The sequence below is a fragment of the Hyla sarda genome, chromosome 2 (assembly GCF_029499605.1).
Source record: "Hyla sarda isolate aHylSar1 chromosome 2, aHylSar1.hap1, whole genome shotgun sequence".
Classification (NCBI taxonomy): domain Eukaryota; kingdom Metazoa; phylum Chordata; class Amphibia; order Anura; family Hylidae; genus Hyla; species Hyla sarda.
The window spans coordinates 387,519,246-387,541,627 of record NC_079190.1 but is presented as its reverse complement, the minus strand read 5'-3'; the positions used below and the strand labels follow the sequence as shown (position 1 = coordinate 387,541,627).

The 22,382-nt window shown below is 39.9% G+C and overlaps 1 protein-coding gene across 4 annotated transcripts in view; it reads left to right on the top strand.

Moving 5' to 3' along the window:
* The window catches only part of SMS (spermine synthase), a 203,786-nt gene that overhangs the window by 61,394 nt on the left and 120,010 nt on the right, over positions 1-22,382 (top strand). For all 4 annotated transcript variants that reach the window (XM_056558603.1, XM_056558600.1, XM_056558602.1 and 1 more), the window contains 2 exons: positions 1,228-1,348; positions 20,527-20,617. In XM_056558603.1, coding sequence (XP_056414578.1) covers positions 1,228-1,348; positions 20,527-20,617 — 212 coding nt within the window. The remainder of the gene's footprint in view (positions 1-1,227; positions 1,349-20,526; positions 20,618-22,382) is intronic.

Here is a 22,382-nt window from a genome sequence, read left to right as displayed (position 1 = left end):
TTCATCTAGTTTAAAGTGATATACTTTTAAATCCAGATGTGATACCATATCAAGAACAAAAAAATATTTCCAACATTTAAAGGAAAAACAGAGGGTTGGCATGGAAATATAATTCTTCTTTAATGAATATTAAACACATTGGAAGAAGTTCTGCGGATTTCCTTATATTGTGTGACTGGGCCTAAACCACAATACCACCAACAAAGGAGAGGAGTGCATGGTTAGTTTTTGAATTTGGGCAAAATATACCTTACTCAATGAGAATCAGGAACCCCTATTAACATGTTCATCTGGCACTTCTGAATCCAACTTCTGGGCCTTCAGTGAGTCGATCATCCTTTATAATCTCAAAATACAGTGACCCCTCGACCTACGATGGCCCTGACATACGATAATTTCAACATGCGATGGCCTCTAAGAGGCCATCGCATGTTGAAGGCAGCATCAACATACGATGCTTTTTTATGTCGGGGCCATCGCATAAACTGCTATCCGGCAGCGCTGACTGCTTCAGCTGCCACCGGGTAGCCGTTTACGGTGCCCCATGAGCTCCGGTGATGTCTCTTACCTGTCCTCGGGGCTCCGGCACGTCCTCTTCGGGATCCCCTGCATCGTCGGCGCTCTCCATCGTCGTCATCACGTCGCTGCGCACGCCGTCCCGTCATCCAATAGGAGCAGTGGCGATGGAGCGCGCGGATACCGGGGAAGCAGAGGCCTTACCGGAGCGTAGGGGACGCGGTGACAGTGATGGAAGGCGACATACAGGGCAGCGGTGACGGTTTGGAGCGGCGGGGACAGGGGAGTACATCGTCCTCTAACAGTGGTCTTCAACCTGCGGACCTCCAGATGTTGCAAAACTACAACATCCAGCATGCCCGGACAGCCAACGGCTGTCCGGGCATGCTGGGTGTTGTAGTTTTGCAACATCTGGAGGTCCGCAGGTTGTAGACCACTGTCCTATACTTTACATTGCATGGATCCCTCAACATACGATGGTTTCAACAAACGATGGTCCGTTTGGAACGGATTACCATCGTATGTTGAGGGACCACTATAATTATAAGCTGCCCAAAAACTACCCAAAAATAAACATTCTCAGGTATTCTTCAGTTATGATAGTGACAGAGGCCGGCACAACCTGAAAATGACTGCACGCTCAAACCAATGTCATTTTTTTTTGCCTTTCAGAAATGTTTAATGGAATGATTCTCTTCCCTCTATTTTCAGCTGACGGAGGTGCCATTATCAAGGAGCTGCATCCTTTGTTTCAAAAACATGAAATGACAGAGACTCTACAGAGCTGGGCAGACCATGGCTACCTGGCCACATACACGGCTAAAAACGGAAGGTAAGAAAGAGCTCTAACAGAATGCACTTTGGATGACATGCTTATTAGCTGACATTTTTAGGCCTTTTCACACAATACAGAAATATATAGAATGCATATAGATGCTTGTATACCGTATATCAATTCCACTTCAAAGACCTCCATGGGCATTTTCCATGCACAAACTGGATGAATGTAGCACATGCTTCTTCTAAACCCCTTAAGGACGCAGGGTTTTTCAGTTTTTGCACTTTCCTTTTTTCCTCATGACTTTCAAAAAATCATAACGCTTCCAATTTTGTACCTACAGACTCATATGAGGGCTTATTTTTTGCGCCATCAATTGTAATTTATAATGACCTCAATCACCTAAATTTTGGGAGCTTCAGATTCTACGCAGTGCCCTTTTCGGTAGAAATGACACCATATATTTATTCTGTAGGTCCATATAAAATGATACCCTACTTATATAGGTTTGATTTTGTAGTACTTCTGGAAAAAATCATAACTACATGCACGAAAATTTGTACGTTTAAAAATTGTCGTCTTCTGACCCCTATAACTTTTTTATTTTTCCACGGATGGAGTGGTATGAGGGCTCATTTTTTGCACCATCATCTGAAGTTTTTATCAGTACCATTATTTTATTGATTGGACTTTTTGATTGTTTTGATAAATTTTTTATGGTATAAAAAGTAACCAAAAATACGCTATTTTGGACTTTGGAATTTTTTTGCGCATACGCTATTGACTGTGCGGTTTAATTAATTATATATTTTTATAGTTCGGACATTTACACACGTGGCAATACCACATATGTTTATTTTTTTTTTATTTACACAGTTTTTTTAAATGATAAAGGGGGGTGATTCAAACTTTTATTAGGGGAGGGGTTAAATCATATTTATTAACTTTTTTCCCCCATACGGAGCTATAACATACAATACACTGATCTCTCACACTGATAGCCGTAGCATAACATTGATCATTGTTATCACTGCTTGACTGCTCCTGCCTGAATATCAGGCACGGAGCAGTCATTCGGCAATCGGACGCTGAGGAGGCAGGTAAGAGACCCTCCTCGTACGTCCTAGCTGATCGGGACACCAGGGTTTCACCGCAGTGGTCCTGATCAGCCCTACTGAGCTGCCAGGAGTGCATTTTTGTAACTTTAGACGCGGCAATCGACTGATCGCCGCGTCTAAAGGGTTAATAGCACTCGTAATCTTGATCAGCGATGCCTGCTATTAGCCACGGGTCTAACAACGCTAGTGCCTGACCCGCTAGGATAGAAAGGGAGCGGGCGCAGGGCATACAGGTACGCCCCGTGTCCTTAAGGTGTTAAAAGGGAACCTATCATCACTTAAATGCTGCTTAAACCACAAGTTATTAGGGCTGTCCCCATAAGCTTCTCCTTACCACAGCATCCTTAATTGATCGATCTCTCTCTCTTTGGGGGGAGATCTTTCTAGGGATAGGTCTATCAATATAGGCCAGCAGGTTGGGGAGAAGCTACTGTGGACCACCATGATGACTTGTAGTTCAAAATGGCAGCATGAAGGTGATAACAGGTTCCCATTTTATGTTATTTCCAATATATTTACAGATTTTTCTTAACCAAAAATGAATCCTCATTCTCACTTGCTTAAAGTGTACCTTTCATCAAAAAAACTTTTGATATATTATAGATTAATGTATGCAGAAGAACTTTCCAATAGCATGTTATTAAAAAATATGCTTCTTTCTATTTAATTTTCAACTTTGAAAAAATGACCACTAGGGGTCTCCCTACCAGTCCTTTTTTTTTTTATAGATTTCAGACTCATGCTGGAGTCCTAAATCTCAGACTGCAGCCGGAACACAGACAAACTCACCACTGCTCACGGCCAAAGTGGAAAATTAAATAGAAAGAAGCATATTTTTTAATAACATGCTATTGGAAAGTTATTCTGGATACATTAATCTATAACATATTAAAAGTTTTTTTTGATGAAAGGTACCATTTAAAATCTGCTGTCCACTACCTGTTGTTAGAGTAATTTTGTCTCTAGTAGCAGAGAGACCAAGACAGAACACAGAAAAGTAGGGACAGAGTTTAGATATATGGCTATACAGTTGAGAATGCCTGGACTGTGTGCATGCATCCTGAGTCTGTCTGCCGCTTCTAGGCAGCCCATGCTGTGCTCCAGAGGGTTTACACTATGCCTGGAAGGTAAATCAAGGCATTCATAATATTACATTATCTTCTCGTGTGGCAATAGATGTGGAACTATTTGGCCCCTCAGTGGCACCAGTGCATGGGTATGAAAGTAATCAATGCACCCTTTAAAGCTACAGTGAAACCTCTCCAAAAAAACACTTCTTTGAGAAGACCACTCCCTTATTCAGACCAGATTTAGTTTGATCAATGTTGGATGATTTTCTTCTACTGTGTACTGTTTCTGTGTTTCTATGTCTGCTTTTCCGGGACCAAGCTTCAGCCTAATGCAAATAGATGCAAATATGTGTCTCTGGTATGATGAATGTTTAAGTGATCTTTATGTTATTGGAACATTAGTGCCTAAATAACAAATGTACACAGACATAGATAATGTTGGTAGTAAATATTAGATACAGGTATTATACAGATTCATTTGTATCTGATTGTACTACTAAAGATTCCATATTTCTATACAGTACTGTACCTTGTTTTAGCGTTTAGATTTGACCTTCATCTATCTATAAAACATTGTAATCTTGCAGTCTTATGGTCCTTTTACACAGACAGATAGCTATAACCCAAGAGAATAAGCACAATAGCAGGGTGATACAATATAAATCTATTGCTCAGTTGCCCCTGTATAATCATTGGCACTGAAATGTACCCTTAATACAGAATATATACCAAAAAGAAAGACAAAAGCAGAATCACTTAGCTATCAAGTATAAAAAATATATGAATCCTCATTGTAAATATCATATATTAAAATACAATAACAATGAGCAATTCATACATCAAGAAACTACATCAGGCTCTCAACACTGCAAGTGCCTTGTGTCACTGGAAGAAGACAAATAATAAACTCATATAGTAATATCAAAGTGCATTGAATTAGTCAATATACATAAAAAGGCAGCCATTGGCTATCCGGGCATGCTTAGAGTTGTAGGTTTGCAACAGTCTGAGGCATACTGGTTGGGAAACACTGTGCTAAAATGATATTTATCGTACCCTGTACCTATAATATACCAAAACTGTAAACATAAATCACAAATAGGCATAAGCATACCCAAACAGCAGTATGGTGACCCGTGTGACTTCCGCGTTGACGCCTCTTCAACGCGCGTTTCGGTACGCATAGGTTCACTGGAAGTCTAACAGCTGCCCGATGCAAGCATTGATCGACTGTGTTAATTTGCATTTGTTAAATGGGTGCTCCAGTGCTCCAGCTTTCTAAACGTTTTGTTCAGAACACTCGGGACATTGCGGCCACACCCCCTCCATTCATGTCTACGGGAGGGTGTGTGGCCGTAGACATGAATGGAGGGGCGTGGCATGACATTACAAGGGGCGCGACTACAACATCATGACCTTCAGCAGGAACCCGGCAATTATTTAGAACGCAGAGTGCTGCATGAGACCGCAGGGGGGGCAAAGGGACCCCCGCGATCAGACATCTTATCCCCTATTTTTGGCTAGGGGATAAGATGTCTAGCAGCGGAGTACCCCTTTAAAACATAAAAACATAGAATGTGTCGGCAGATAAGAACCATTTGGCCCATCTAGTCTGCCCAATAATCTTAATCCTATCAATAGTCCCTGGCCCTATCTTATATGAAGGATAGCCTTATGCTTATCCCATGCATGTTTAAACTCCTTCACTGTACTTGCAGCTGCCACTTCTGCAGGAAGGCTATTCCATGCATCCACTACTCTCTCAGTAAAGTAATACTTCCTGATATTACTGCAGAAACTTTTGCCCATCTAATTTAAAACTGTGTCCTTTTGTGGTAGTTTTTCTTCTTTTAAATATGCTCTCCTCCTTTACCGTGTTGATTCCCTTTATGTATTTAAAAGTCTCTATCATATCCCCTCTGTCTCTTCTTTCTTCCAAGCTATACATGTTAAGGTTCTTTAACCTTTCTGGTAAGTTTTATCCCGCAATCCATGTACTAGTTTAGTAACTCTTCTCTGAACTCTCTCTAGAGTATCTATATCCTTTTGGAGATATGGCCTCCAGTAATGCGCACAATACTCCAAGTGAGGCCTCACCAGTGTTCTGTACAGCGGCATGAGCACTTCTCTCTTTCTACTGCTTATACCTCCCTATACATCCAAGCATTCCTGCTGCTCTATTGCATTGACTTCCTACCTTTAAGTCTTCTGAAATAATTACTCCTAAATCCCTTTCCTCAGATACTGAGGTCAGGTCTGTATTCTGCCGAGGGTTTTTACACCCCAGGTGCATTATCTTGCACTTATCCACATAAAATTTCAGTTGCCAGAGTTTTGACCATTCTTCTAGTTTGCCTAAATCCTTTTCCATTTGGCGTATGCCTCCAGGAACATCTTACATATTTTTGTGTCATCAGTAAAAAGACATACCTTACCATCGAGACCTTCTGTAATATCACTAATGAGATTATTAAACAAAATTGGTCCCAGTACAGATCCCCACTGGTAACAAGACCTTGCTCTGAATATACTCCATTGACTACAATCCTCTGTTGTCTGTCACTTGCCATATGGAAGTCCAAGCTCAATGACTGCAGTTTACTGCAGTTTATTGATAAGTCTTCTATGTGGGACAGTGTCAAAAGCCTTACTAAAATCTAGATATGCGATGTCTACTGCCCCTCCGCCATCTATTATTTTAGTCACCCAGTCAAAAAAATCAATAAGATTTGTTTGACATGATCTCCCTGAAGTAAACCCATGTTGTTTTTCATCTTGTAATCCATGGGATTTTAGATGTTCCACAATCATATCCTTTAGTAGGGTTTCCATTACTTTCCCCACTATTGATGTCAGACTTACTGGCCTATAGTTGCTTGATTTCTCCCTACTACCTTTCTTGTGAATGAGCAGGACATTTGCTAATTTCCAATTTTCCGGGACGACTTCTGTTACCAGTGATTGGTTAAATAAATCTGTTAACGGTTTTGCTAGCTCACCACTAAGCTTTGGGTGTTTCCCATCAGGTCCCTGTGACTTATTTGTCTTCACTTTAGACAGCAAATTTAGAACCTCTTCCTTTATTCACTAGTCTTCCTCCCTAATAGTGGTCCTTTTCCTTCTTTTTCTTCTGTAAAAACGAAACATAAGTATTCATTAAGGCAGCCGGCTATCCCTGTATTCTCTTCTACATACATTCCTTCCTTTGTTTTTAATTTAGTTATTCCTTGTTTTAATTTTCTTTTTTCATTTATATATCTGAAGAATGTCTTATGCCCTTTTTTCACAGACTGAGCTAGTTTTTCTTCTGCCTGCGCTTTAGAAATTCTTATAACTTGTTTGGCCTCTTTCTGCCTAATCTTGTAGATTTCTCTATCTTCATTGCTCTGGGTTGTTTTATAATTACTAAATGCTAGCTTTTAGTTTTTTATGATTTTGGCCACTTCTGCTGAGTACCACAGTGGTCTCTTCCTTTTTCTGCTTTTACTGACAAGTCTAATGCAATTTTCTGTTACCATTTAATAATGCGTATTTTAAGTAATCTGTTCCAGTCTGATAGGGACTCGTTTATGACTAATCTCATTTTTGAAAACTCTGTTTTTCTAAAATCTAAAACTTTTGTTTTTGTGTGGTGTGACTCCTTCACTGTTCTTATATTAAACCACACTGACTTTCGCTTTCGCCTATAATAACATCATATACCAAATCCCCATTTGTGAATACCAAATCCAAAATGGCCACCCTCCGGGTTGGCTCCTCAACCACTTGTAGAGATAATCCCAGTAGGGAATTTAGAATATCTGTACTCCTGGGAGAACTAGCTATTTTTGTTTTCCAGTTGATATCCGAAAAATTGAAGTCTCCCATAATGATAACTTCTCCTTTCATTGTCATTTTAGCTATTTCTTCAACTAGTTGATCATCTAATTCTTTCACTTGGACTGGTGGTCTATCTATCACACCTACACGAGTTACTGTCTGATTACCAAACTGCAACGTAACCTAATTGTTTGCCTCACTAACTTGTATTTGGTTAGATTTTATGCTGTCTTTCACATAAAGGGCCACTCCTCCTCCTTTCTGGCCTTCTCTGTCTCTTCTGTATAATGAGTACTCTGGTATGGATATGTCCCAGTCATTACTTTCATTAACCTTGTCTCAGTAACAGCCACTAAATCTACATTCACAGATGCCATTATTGACCCAAGTTCATTGATTTCATTACCTAAACTGCAGGCATTTGTAGACAGGACTCTGAGCTTGTCATTTCTTAACCTCTGTGCTACTGACATGTTCTGGCATTGTTCTGGGGGGCAATTGGACTCATGGATTTTCATCCCCCCCCCCCCTTTCCTAGTACATTTGTTCCCTTGAGAGAAAGATGCAAACCATCTTTTTTGTAAGTTCCTTTCTATTCCAAGTAGATCTATCATGAGACACAAAGCCAAATCCTTGCTCTTGACACCATTTACTAAGCCATAAGTTGAACTCCTTAATGCCCCTCTACCTATCATTCTGAACGTTATGCACTGGCAGAACTTCAGAAAATCAAACAGTGGATGCAAAATCCTGTACATCATTATCAAGCGTAATAAAAGTACTATTTACGTACGAGATGGGCTGCTGACTGCTGATGATCTTTAGGTCTACATAAAAGATGCTGTCAGCTCATGAATGGGTGTTTGCATGTTTGACGGCGGATCAATGTGCCTTTTACACGAATCTGCCAGTTCCTCTGGAAAATGCCCGATATAAAAGGCCCTTATGTCCTCATTTCAACTTGGAATTATATGGTAAAGCCATGTACTAGTTTTATTATAGTATTCTTCTGTATAACTGCTATCTCTGCAACTGTTAAAACTATGGTTTTATACATAGGGGGGAATTTATTATGAAACGTATTCCAATATTGGGCATAAGAAAAAAAGTTGCTAATTTTTGTGCAAAGGCCATTTATACAAAAATATGTGACTTTTTTTGTTGAGTTTACACCACCCTCTTTTTGAAAGTGGTATTAAAGGGGTACTCTAGGATAGGGGATAAGATGTCTGATCGAGAGGGTCCCGCCGCTGGGGACCTCAGCTGGATCGGGGATCTCAGCTGCAACACCCCAGACATCTGGTGCACGAAGCAAACTTTGCTCGGTGCCGGATGACTGGCGATGCTGGGCGGAGGCTCGTGATGTCACGGCCATGCCCCCCCTCAATACAAGTCTACGGGACTCCCATAGATTTGCATTGAGGAGGTGTGGCCATGACATCACGAGCAGGATGCGGCTGTGACGTCACGAGCCTCCGTGACCAGACATCTTATCCCCTATCCTTTGGTTAGGGGATAAGATGTCTAGGGGCGGAGTACCCCTTTAATTATATCGGAATTCTACACATATTAGTAGCTGGCATAGATTAGGATGTTGACTTAGAGTGTGGATTATAAATCCAGAGCGTGTTATTTGTTGTGTTGGATCCTCTGCATATTTATTTTCTTCAACAAATTAAATTGGGAAATGTAAATCCACAATTTAAGTGCTGCTATTGCGGATCTGCAAGAAAATCCTCAAAAATTTTTTTTATTTGCTTATCTGCACTTTAAATCCTCAGTAGCAAGCCAACACTGATGTGATGGAGAAATGCTGCTGTGGAAATGCTGCAGATTTTTGCTCCTGATATCTGCAGCAATGCCCCAGTTATATTAGCTCAGTATGTAACTATCATGAAGGATGGGTTACACTTTGACTGCAACGCAGGTCACATGGCCAGTGATTTCAGATAGGACTATAAAATAATTCCATATCTGAGGCTGATACTATTAATCGTAATTAAATAGACCATTAAATGTATGAGAAAGGCTAATACTGCCATACTGTCTTGATGCGCCAGCTGTATCTTCCTGTAGTGAACCCTCTAGCATATGACTATATTGCTTGCTTTGCCGATGCTGTAGAAATACTGAAGGGGTTAACAAGCTCTAATGAATGTAATTTATTGCTTCCCTGTGCTCCATCCTTGGGATGGTCGTGATCTGCTTTCTAGGTCATGGGAAGCTCTGGGGTATTTTCTCACTTTGGTTGTTTTCCATTTTTGAACAATTTCCTTGAATACATCTGTCAATGAACCATTTAACAGATTGCATTATATAATGTGCTTTTAGCTTTGCCCCTGCAGCAAACTAATGCTCTATATGCCAAAAATTATTCATTGGATAATTGAACTTTTCAATTTAGCTGGAATGGGTTCTGGGAAATGGGCATCCTGCTTGAAAACATCACACAAGGCAAAAACAAAGGATCCCCACATTAGAAATTGTACTTCAGAGAAGCACGAGGTGCAAGGCACGGAAGTATCAAAGTCAAAAAATATTGAATACATCTGTACACTATAAGGGCACAAGTCTTGGACCTCACGTCATGAATGTGGAGTTCATGTGTCTTATTTAGTACCAATGCTACAGGTGTATAAAATCCAGCCTCCTACCAATGCAGTAGTGTCTACAAAGATTTGTAATAAAACGGTTAATTTTAGGAGCTCACTGAATTCCAAAGTGGAACCATAATAGACTTCCACTGTTGCAACCAGTCAGTTTGGGATATTTCTTCCCAATTACTGTAGATCTTCCTCAATCTATTGTAATATTATTGAAAAGTTGAAGCTCTTAGGGGCTATTCACGCGGCAGAATTTCCGCTTGTGGAATTCTAATCAAATTAAAGCCTATAGACTTCTATGGGATCCCACACTCCCATTCACACTTCTGAATTTCCGTTTGCGGAAAGTGTTCATTCAGAAGTGTGAATGGGAGTGCTTTAAAGGGGTACTCCAGTGGAAAAAATTATTTTTAAATCAACTGGTGCCAGAAAGTTACAGATTTGTAAATTACTTCTTTTAAAAATTCTTAATCTTTCCAGTACTTATTAGCGACTGTATACTGCAGAGGAAATTCTTTTCTTTTTGGATTTCTTTTCTGTCATGACCACGTTGCTCTCTGCTGACACCTCTGTCCATTTTAGGAACTGTCCTTTTTTAGGAACTGTTCCTGTCACGGACAGAGGTGTCAGCAGAGAGCACTGTCGTCATGACAGAAAAGAAATCCAAAAAGAAAAGAATTTCCTCTGTAGTATACAGCCACTAATAAATACTGGAAGGATTAAGATTTTTTAATAGAAGTAAGTTACAAAGCTGTTTAAGTTTCTGGCATCAGTTCATTTAAAAAAAAAAAAAGTTTTCCACCCCTTTAATTTGAGGCAGTAATTTGCAAGCGGAAATTCTGTCGTGTGAATAGACTCTTAGGCTCCACAGCAACTCTGATGCAAACTGGAGACCATATAAAGTTACAATGTGGGATTGTAGAATGTTGAGTTGTGTAGTGCAATAAAGACTCTGCCCACTCCGTCACTGCAGTGCTCCAAACCTCATCTGGCATTAATGTCAGCACAAACTGTGCCCTGCTGGGCCCTCCATGCATTTACAAGTAGAATGACAAGCAATGGTGTAATGCTCTCCACCACTGGACTCTGGAATAGAGGAAACATGTTCTGTGGAATGATGAATCACACTTCTCAAAGTCTGATGTATGAGTCTGGATTTGGTGAATGCCGGCAGAACATTACCTGCCTGACTGCTTTGTGCCAACTGTAAAGTTTGGTAGAGGTGGGATAACACTATGGGGTTATTTTTCAGGGGTTGGTCTAGGCCCCACATTTCCAGTGAAAGGAAATCTTAATGTTTCAGCATACCAAGATATGGACACCTGCATACTTTCAGCTTTACGGTAACAGTTTGGATTTGGCCCTTTTCTGTTCCAGCATGACAGTGCCCAGTGCACAAAAGAGAGCATGTAAAGTGTTTGGTGTTTAAAAAAAAAAAAAACATGACTGGTGGGCACAGAGCACTCACCTATACCCCATTTAACATTGTTTTACCCATGTTTACCTGCTCTATAACCTGTTTGTAGGCTTTAAAGAAAAACACAGCTACTCAAAAACAGCTCAACGTCTGTCTCCAGGTTGGGTGCGGTTTTACAACTTTGCTCCATTCCCTTCAATGGAACTGAGCTGCAGAACCACACCCAACCTGGAGACAGACAAAGAGCTGTTTTTTATAGAAAGTAGCTGTGTTTTTCTGTTCCTGGATAACCCCTTTAATGTGAGTGAACAAGCTGTCAGATTGCCTTTAATGCGTATGGATTTAGAATGGGGTGTCATAAAACCTCCTGTAGGTGTAGTGTGTAGGCATCCCATGTGTACTTTGTATATAATAATTATTATTGTATAATTGTTGTTATTTTTATTGTAAAGTGCACTATGTAGAAACAAAACCTACCAAAAAAGGAGAAAGAGGAAATGCTAAATTGAAAATTGGCTGTGACATAAAAAGGGTTAACATCCACAGTTATAGTATGGGATGTCTAAAATGCTCATAGGTGGTCAGGTGCCCACATACAAATAATGTATACAGGCAAGAACTGAGGGTCCCGTGTAAACAGTTGAAGGAGCTTATACATTAAAAATACTCAGTGTTGTCACCATGAAAATGCTATCTCATCTATCATGTTATACTGAATCTTTCCCCACAAAGATATATATATATATATATATATATATATATATATATATACCAATCTGCTCTGCTCTTCCTGCTTTAGAAGATGATTTTGGTAGATTAGATGGCAATTTACATGTAGCCATTACATTTTGGGGGTAGTAAAAAGTTTATTTTTTGGAGTCTTTGTGTGCACAGCTGCAATAGGACCTGATTTGGGAGTAGGTGGCATCTTCCTCTTGGCCTTCCATAAAACTCTCCTAAACTAAGGAAAGCGAAGTTCCAAGACTGTAGTTTGGGCTTCTTCCACCCAAATTCTAATTTCACTTTGCAATAACAAAAGCCATCATTGTACAGCTGAAGAGTGAAGAGGAATGTTTTCAGGGACATCCTTATAGGGCAGCTGATGATATACTAGTATTCAATTTTACCACAAAACTTCTCTACAAAATATATTGAACTACAAAGTTCAGATTGCAGTTTTGTGTAATATTAACCTGTTAAATTCCTATTGCCCTAGAATATGGTCTGAATTCTCCACTGTATAATATATAGAAAGATATAAAAAAATGTATTGTATTTGTACAGGTTTCATATTTCCTTCATTTATTCTACTACCAAGAAAATTCCATATCATTGTTTATCTCTTGTTTTTAAGTCAATGGTTTGCATAAAATAGGAATAATTACCGTATATTGGGGATTTATCAAAACCTGTGCAGAGGAAAACTTGCCCAGTTGCCCATAGCAACCAATCAGATCGCTTCTTTCATTTTTCACAGGCCTTCATAAAAATGAAAGAAGTGAGCTGATTGGTTGCTATGGGCAACTGGGCAAGTTTTCCTCTGCACAGGTTTTGATAAATCTCCCCCATTGTGTCCAGTCAACACAACTGTCAGTGTAAATCCTCCTATTGTTGGGGCTTCAGATTATGAATACAGATGCTATGTACCAATATAGACATTATATGACCAGCCATGTATCACTAGCATGCTTTCTAGTAGCTTCCAGCAACAATCAAGTGGCTTTAGTTGGGGTTAAGTCTTAGGCACCAGACATGAGTCTGTATATTAAATTATACAAAAATTACCCCAAAGATGCAAAATCGTTGCTGTGTTATGTAGAAACCATATTGTTCATTGAATAAACTGTGAGACTGAGTGACCTGTGGTCAACATCCAAAAAGCTTAGGGTGCCCTGATCACACACCTTTTTGTCTGAATTGTCAGACAAACTGTAAACCCACGTATTTCGGGAATGGAAGTGTATCAAGCGTATCAATCAACTTTTTTAAATGATCAGGAAATCCTAAGGTATTTAATTATAATGCAATCTCATTTTCAGAGGTTGGCTACAGGTCCACTTTAATGGGATTGTGTAATTCTAAATTTTCCCTTTGGGGGCACTGCAAGAAAACCAAACAATTACTGTGGATGCTCGATATGTGAAAAAAAATTTGAAACACAAAAGAAAAGCAGAACAATGTGCTGTAAACGTCATTCAGATGAAAAGAAGAACAGAGGTGAAGAAACTTGCTCACCTTCTGGTGTTGCGCAGTGAGCACAACACCATATAGCGCTTGTATCCCGTTTCAATGGGAGTCGTTGGATCAGGGGGTGCAGCCCACACCGTGGCATCCTAGGATTCCTGGACGTCTGAAAGATGCAAGTGGTGAAGATCCCCGGTGCTCCGGTTCACGTGGAAAAAATGTGTGTTAGAGCACTCACCTGTAGGTTGGCTTTGCTGGGATCGTAGCCGGACATGGTCAAGTTTAGGAATAATAACTGGATTTTATTTAGGTAGATCACAGATAACGTGTTTCGAGGGGTGGGACCCCCTCTTCGTCAGATCCAATGATATTGGATCTGACGAAGAGGGGTTCCCACTCCTCGAAACGCGTTATCTGTGATCTACCTAAATAAAATCCAGTTATCACTCTAAACAATTACTGTGAGGATTTCTCCCACATTAAAAAGTATCACTTGGGGCCCCAGCAGGGGGGACTGTTTGAGATCTGCTTATTGTCAAGGGGCTTTCTAAAAAGTAGGAAGAGCTCCCCTGCCTCCACAATATTCACTGCCCAGCCCGCCCCCATGATAAACATGCAAATTTCCTCTTTCGCGTCTCTAGGATGTGAGCAAGGTAGCAGCTCTTACATGCCGACAGGCGTGAAGAAAATTTGCATAGTCATTACAGGAGCAGGCCGGGCAGTGAATATCGAGGAGGCAGGGGAGCCTGGCAAGCTGGCTTCCTGCCTCCATTGCGCACAAGAGCACAATAGCCATGGATCGATAAACAGGCATAACTCTACAACTGCACCAAGGATAAAGTAAGTGACCAATGTTTTTGATGCTGGTCACTCGCACTATAATCCAGTATATTGGATTTAGTGCAGGTGAACAGCCTGTCAGTTTCTCTTTAAAGGGGGTGTCTCCTTTGGAGAATTCCTACTTTTTAGCATAAAATGTACGGTGAAGTAAAAACATTTTTTTTTTTTTTTGCGGGAAAAATTTAAGAAAACACAATTTACTACTTTTGGGGTGTTTTGTTTTTACATAGTGCACTTTATTGTAAAACCGACATGTGATCTTTATTCTGTCGGTCAGTACAATACCCATCTTTACATAGTTTTTTTTAATTGTACTACTTTTAAAAACAGTCAAACTTCTCTTTGTCAAAATAAGTATGTTATAATTTGTCCTATTCTGACCCCTATAACTTATTTTCCTGTATATGGGGATATATCAGGCTTAATTTTTTTGCATCTTGATCTTTTTTTCAGTACCATTTTTGGCTTTCTATGAAGAAGTGTAGTAAGCATCCATCCTTTACTGCCTCATTAATGTTCAGGAAATAGGAAGGCACGACAAATCTATAGGATCAAGTAAATCTGCCTTCTGTCATATTAACCATACCACTAAACTGATCTGCTTGGCTTCGGCTTCATTCATTAGGATTACAAGCTAGATTGGATTGCCTCTATACTGGGGTTTTATAAGTAAGAAAATGAAGGGGGTGGTCTGTATGTGTATGAAAAGAGGGAGAATAAGCTGGTACCACAGTGACGGGGTATTATAAATTTATGTTTTTTTTTTGTTTTTTGTTTTTTTTTTACATGTCATCAAATATTTTTTGGGGAGGACATGATCCTTTTTTTTCAACCACATTCCTGATAAGTGCTTATTGACTTTCCGGGTCAGTTCATTGAATTGAAAATAGCTAATTCTCTGAAGAAGCAGTATTAAGAACATTTTGGATGGAAAAGGTGTTGTATATTAGGGTCTGTTCACACTTTTGTCGTGGCTTCCATTCATAATAGCGGCCACAGTGCTCAGCTTGATCTGTTGAATAGTGGATTCCTTTTGAGGCATGAGCATCTGCAGAGGTTTTATATCTATCTCCTCCACATCTGATGACCATCTTTTCAGTAAATGAAGGTTTTTGGAATGAGTGAGTTTCATGTATTTCTTCACATAGTCTACAGTGTTTCTTGGGGTATATATATATATATATATATATATATATATGGAGCCAGTCTAAGTTCTCACCAGTAGTTGTGAGATGTTTGTAGAATTACATTTCACTCCTCTGGTCATCTACATGCAGTGCCCAGCCTGGCAGTGGGTTTATTTAATCCCCCCCGGGGCGCTCCATTAATACCGCTGTGATTTTATTGGACTTGGTGTTAATTAAACCTCTCGGTGGCAGAAAGTCAAAAATGAAAGGAATGTGATTAACATGCACATTGTCATCGTAACAGACCGGAAACTTAAGGAAGGCCCCTCTGCATGATATTAAATTATGTTATTTTCCCAAATACCAATTCACATTCTTATAAAATATGTTTTTTAAACTATGTGACTGAGGTGAAAGGATGATTAAATAAAAATCAGTTATAACATCTGCTTAACCAACTTGATGTTAAAGAGTACCTCTCATGATCTTGTTAAATGTTATAATCCTCCCAATTCACTGTCCCCATCATGATAAACCACCCCTGCCTTTATTTTTATTATTTGTTAGTTTTCTACCTTGATATTGCTCTGTATTTTCTGCTCAGCAGGAGTGACATCATCTGAAGCCATACAGGGGAGAAATTCCTTCCTCACTCTGCTTCACACAGCCCACAGCAGTTCAGTGTGTGAGATGAACTATGATTGGCTAAGGCTGCACACACACACCCCTCAGCATTTCCTGATTTTGGACCTCTGCCAGGCCAACAGGAATCCAAAGTCTGTGCAAAATATGGGGGGAAATGTGCACAAGTAAAGAGACACCTAGTGGCAGCTTTTAAACACAAAACATAGAAAATGTTTTTTTTTTTTTTTTAAACAAAGTACATTAGAAATATTTTTTATTTACCATAAGGAGTGCAATAGCAAAAAATAGTTTTAATGAGGGTGCCCATTTAAGCCATATTTTTCTGATTTAGATTTTTGCATCATTTAAGGGGTTATCCAGGAATAGAAAAACAGATAATTTATTTCAAAAACAGCTCCCCGTCTGTCTCCAGGTTGGAAGTGGTTCTACAGCTCAGGTCCATTGAAGTGAATGGAGCCAAGTTGTAATACCGCACACAACCTGGAGACAGATGTGGAGCTGTTTTTGAAAGAAATGAGCTCTGTTTTTCATAATTTTTTTTTTACATAGGTCAGTTATCAGGAACAAGTGTCCTACAAAAGCCCATTTGATCAATAGTTAGCCTGTGTAAAATAGCTCAGTGCTTATGCTTTTAACAAACTCCCTTTAAAGGGGTGTTCCAGTAATTTTTTATTTTTTATTTTACTATGCTACAGGGACTGTAAAAGGAGTGTTGTTCATAATATAGTTTCTGTACCTGTGTTTGATGATAGTCTCACAATTCTTGTTATTTTTGCCTCTATGTTTATTTTTAACAGCATACAAAAAAAATGTCTCCTTAGGTTTTCCCAGGTTGCAGTGTGACCCGAGACATTACATCACTAGTCAGGTGTTAAATGGGTTATCCAGGAATAGAAAAATGTCTTTAAAAAAAAATGCTCCCTGTCTGTCTCCAGGTTGGGTGTGGCTCTGCAGCTCAGTTCCATTAAAGTGAATGGAGCCAAGTTGTAATACCACACCCTGTTTTTGAAAGAAATTAGCTCTGTTTTTCTATTCCTGGATATACCCATTAAAAGGAGCCTGTCTGTTTCAATGAGTGGAGCGATCGCTGGGTGGAGAGATCATTCTTCACAGGGCTGCAGGGAATTGTCCCAGGTGTGCTTTAATGAGTAGGGGAAAAGTGATCTCAGACTTACAAACAAGGAATCCTGGTACTTGTAGTTGGAGGTAGAGAACTCCCAGGCAACAGGAAATAGCCAGTTCAAAAAAAGGAAGCAACAGCGTCTGGTAGATAAGTACTAAAATCACCTTATGGTGGACAACCCCTTTAATGTCATGATACTCTTGGTTCTTTTCATTGCACTTGCAGGAAATATCAGGTGGGACCACATCATATGGACTCCCATATTGTTGAGTGGATTAAGCAGTGGCTGAAGGACAGACAACAGAAGGTTGTAGTCAATAGAGAATACTCAGAGCAAGGTCTTGTTACCAGTCAGGGGGTCCTCAGGGATCTGGACTGAGATATAATTAGTGATATTGCAGGTCTCGATGGTAATGTATTGGTCTTTTTGCTGATGACACAAAGATTTTTAACAGGGTTGATGTTCCTGGAGAATTACGCCAAATGGAAAAGCATTTTCTAAAAATGTTCTCTCTACTATTATAGTTTTTTTTATATATATATATATATATATATATATGTAAAGTGTATTAATTATTTCTCATGTCTCAGAGACCTCTCAGACATTATTATTGAATGAGGTTGGCATATTGTATATTCTGAATACCTGGTTACTTCAGGACCATCCTGTGAACATGAACACATTGATAGGTGTTGTCAATCTCTTGTAAATAGGCATTAAGGAATGTGTCCTGATATATGTGGTCTGGTTCTTAGCACTGCATCTGTATTAGTGAAGTGCTGGTTACATTTAGCTGATTTTTCTCCGGTTTTCTGCTGGGAATGACATTTCGCCTATTGTTAATTTGTTCCTGTTGAGCTGAAAATAGTCAGGGAATGTGTAGATATTAAGAGAAGGCAATGAGAAACGTTACATTGTTTTTAAGAATGAAACTTATTACAAAGATTTGTTTTAGGAAACAATATACTTTATTTTTTGGACTCTTTAGATGCACTTCACGATAAGGCACTCCCAAGTTTAGGTGAAAAGAGAAAAGAAAACAATCCACACCCCATTCCTGCTATTAGACACACAAATAGTTGAGCACATGTTAAACAGATACCACTTATTCAAAAAGCAAATCAATGGAACAAGTGAATATAAGAAACTTTGTAATATAGCTTAATAGAGGATAATGCCTCCTTCTGAAATTCAGACTCCTGTCCTCCACCCCTTCCTTGCTAAACTCATCTCTCTGAAAAATCAGGGAGACCAGATGGATTGTCTGATCACTGAGGGATTAAGTTACATGCTACCCATAGATGTCTATGGAGAAGAAAAGGGGAGGAAAAGTAAGCTTCTGGAGAGAGACAGAGGAAAAGGGAGACACAAACATGCTGCAGCTTGTAGTAAACATTGTATTTAAAGGGGTACTCCGCTGCTCAGTGTTTGGAACAAACTGTTCCGAATGCTGGATCCAGTGCAGGGAGCTTGTGACGTCATAGCCCCGCCCCCTCATGACATCACACCCCACCCGCTCAATGCAAGTCAATGGGAGGGGGTGTGATGGCTGCCACGCCCCCTCCCATAGACTTGCATTGAGCGGGTGGGGTGTGATGTCATGAGGGGGCGGGACTATGACGTCACAAGCTCCCGGTGTGTTCAGGACAGTTTGTTCCAAACGCTGAGCATCGGAGTACCACTTTAACCCCATTGTTTGATTCACATTCTGCTCAGTACTTCTTTACAACTTTCTCTATGCTGCTGCTTCTGAGGGTGTGCTATAGAGATACAGTAAAACCTTATGGAGAAGACCACCCAAAATTGCATCGAACAATGGTCTTTTATAGGGTTTGACTTATCAATGAATATGACCAGTATGCCTAAAGGGGTACTCCGGCGCTTAGACATCTTATCCCCTATCCAAAGGATAGGGGATAAGATGCCTGATCGCGGGGGTCCCGCTGCTGAGGACCCCCGTGATCTTGCACGCAGCACCCCAGTTAAAATCAGTCCCCGGAGCATGTTCGCTCCGGGTCTGATTACTGGCGACCACAGGGCCGGTGGCGTGTGATGTCACGCCTCCGCCCTGTGTGACGTCACGCTCCGCCCCTCAATGCAAGCCTATGGGAGGGGGCGTGACAGCTGACATCACACGCCGCCGGCCCTGTGATCGCCGGTAATCAGACCCGGAACGAACATGCTCCGGGGACTGATTTTAACTGGGGTGCTGCGTGCAAGATCACGGGGTTCCCCAGCGGAGGAACCCCCGCGATCAGGCATCTTATCCCCTATCCTTTGGATAGGGGATAAGATGTCTACGTGCCGGAGTACCCCTTTAATGTATGGTCGACTGAAAATCCATCACACACAATTTGGTCTGGATAAAGGGGTGGCCTTTTGGAGAGGTTTGACTATATAGGGGAGCATGGGAGACATACTAGTTAGCCTCCACCTATAGAGGGAAAACTGGTGAAAAATTTAGGATACAGGTCATATAATGAACAGAAACAATGCTAGTCGTCATGTTTACCCTGGACTGTTTATTCGGAAAAGTCTCCTGAAAGTACAGATACGCTTTAAGGGTCTAGTCACAGGTACAGTATTCTGCGCATATTTGATGTGCAGGATTTGAAGCTGCAGATTTATATAAAGTAATTTTCTGAACACAGCATCAAATATGTGCAGGAATCTGTACGTGTGAATAAAACCTAAATAGGTTTTACCAGGAGGGAGAAATCTTTTAAAATGGGTCAAGGTCATAGAGAGCAGCAGGGCGATTGTGTTACCCTTGTGTTTCTGCTATCTCCATTGACAAAATACAGTAACTAATATCTGTGACTGTTGTCTGCTGACAGTACCAAATACTGAGACAGAATTCCTTTATAACATTTATAAGGGTTTATCAATCTACAGAGCTTTTCCAACATCCTACAACTTTGTCTCCCTTATTTATTCACAGTATGGTAATGTTGTGTTGTTTTATCTGGATAAATAGCACATTTTACTATATAAATAGATTTGATATGTAATAAAAATCATATGACGCGGGCCTTCAGTATCATGACCTAAGATAAAGTTTAGTCTGCAGTCCACTAAGTAAAACAGGTGTGTTCCAAAACATAGACTGAGCCCATTGCTTATTTATTTTTATTTTTTAGAGCCAGCTTTGAGATTACCTTTGTGTTGAGGATTTTCAGGAGCAATCGATATAATAAAGTTTATATTTATGGATTTTCAGGATCAATTGATATAATAAAGTTTATATTTATGTTTTTCTTCATTTCTCTTTATTTTCTCTTTCAGTTTTGCTACTGTGAGAATCTATCCTCATGGCTTAGTGCTGGTTGATCTGCAAAGCCTTGATGAGCCAGACAAGAACGAGTCGGTCAGGCGGGTGAGTATATAATGTCCGTCTGTCTGTATATCTAATCTAGATTATCTATTTATCTATCTAAATCAAAAAAGTCTCCAGCAGCACTCCAGTATATGTGAAGCAAATCTTGTGGGTTTATTCACCTCATGTTAAAACAGCAACGTTTCAACCACTCAACCATAATACAAGTGATACCCAGCAAACCTATATACACATATGGCAGTGTGATAATCAAAGTAGTGCAAATTTACTAGAAAATGTACATAATATTGACATGCAACCTCCATAAAATGTGAATAAGATATATAAAGTGCAAAACTTTTACTTTTCTTGCTATCTCTCTATCTAGATTTCCAAGGAGAGCAGCACTCCATAAACACAATGCACGGGTGCCAACTTCCACACGATCATGGCCTCGGACTCCAATGTATACAATCCACAAATAGACAGCGACAACTCCAGTATAGTGAAAAAAAGTGGTGGTCTTTATTCACACAATGTGATGCGATGTTTCGGCTTGCCCCCCAAGCCATTTTCAAGCAACAAAAGAGTGAGAAGAGTGCATATTTATGGTCAAGCAAAACCAATAAAATCATTAAGCAATCAGTAAAAATAGAGGTGCAAAAATATACAATATCATAAGATCATCGTGATAAAGTGACTGATGCATACTAGTAGGGGGTATCATATCCAATTCTTATGTCTTACGTTTTATATACAATGTATGTATATCATATAGTGTATTAATCACATAATAATATGCTCAAAGTGCACATGTGTACATTATACATCCTTAATGAGAGGAGTGAAGGGGGCAGAATCACTCACCATAGCGCTTTGTACAGTAGCACCACAAGGACGCTGATACTCGGCATATTCGTGTAGTTGAACGGAAAAGCCGGATGTGACGTACTCAGATCGTGTCACCTGACTTAGTTATGGTAGTGACGCATCTCTCGCAGCCTCCTATTAAGAGCTTTTGCCTGCCCTTGTGCATAAGGCTCTTAATAAGAGTTCCTGTATGCAGTATGGTGACCTTTTCTAACATGCCGCCTGCTGTCCATCTGCAAGATACCGCGCACGCACAGCTGCAAGAGATGCGTCACTAGGATAACTAAGTCAGGTGACACGATCTGAGTACGTCACATCCAGGTTTCCCGTTCAACTACCCGAATATGCTGAGTATCGGCGTCCTCGTGGTGCTACTGTACAATGCGCAATAGTGAGTGATTCCGCCCCCTTCACTCCTCTCATTAAGGATGTATAATGTACACATGTGCACTTTGAGCATATTATTATGTGATTAACACGTTTTATATACAATGTATGTATTTCATATAGTGTAAGACATAAGAATTGTATATGATACCCCCTACTAGTATGCACCAGTCACTTTATCATGATGATCTTATGATATTGTATATTTTTGCACATATATTTTTACTGATTGCTTAATGATTTTATTGGTCCTGTGTGACCATAAATATTTACTCTGCTCACTCATTTGTTGCTTGAAAATGGCTTAGTGGGCAAGCCGAAACATCGCATCACATTGTGTGAATAAGACCACCACCTTTTTCACTATACTGCTGTTTATTTGTGGATTGTATCTATCTGCTTATCTATCTCATATCTATCTATCTATCTATCTATCATATCTATCTATCTATCTATCTATCATATCTATCTATCTATCTATCTATCTATCTAAATACAGCAAAATAGATGCAGCACACCACAGGATAGAATAAACAGTGGATTTATTCCAAAATGTGCATACTTTGCA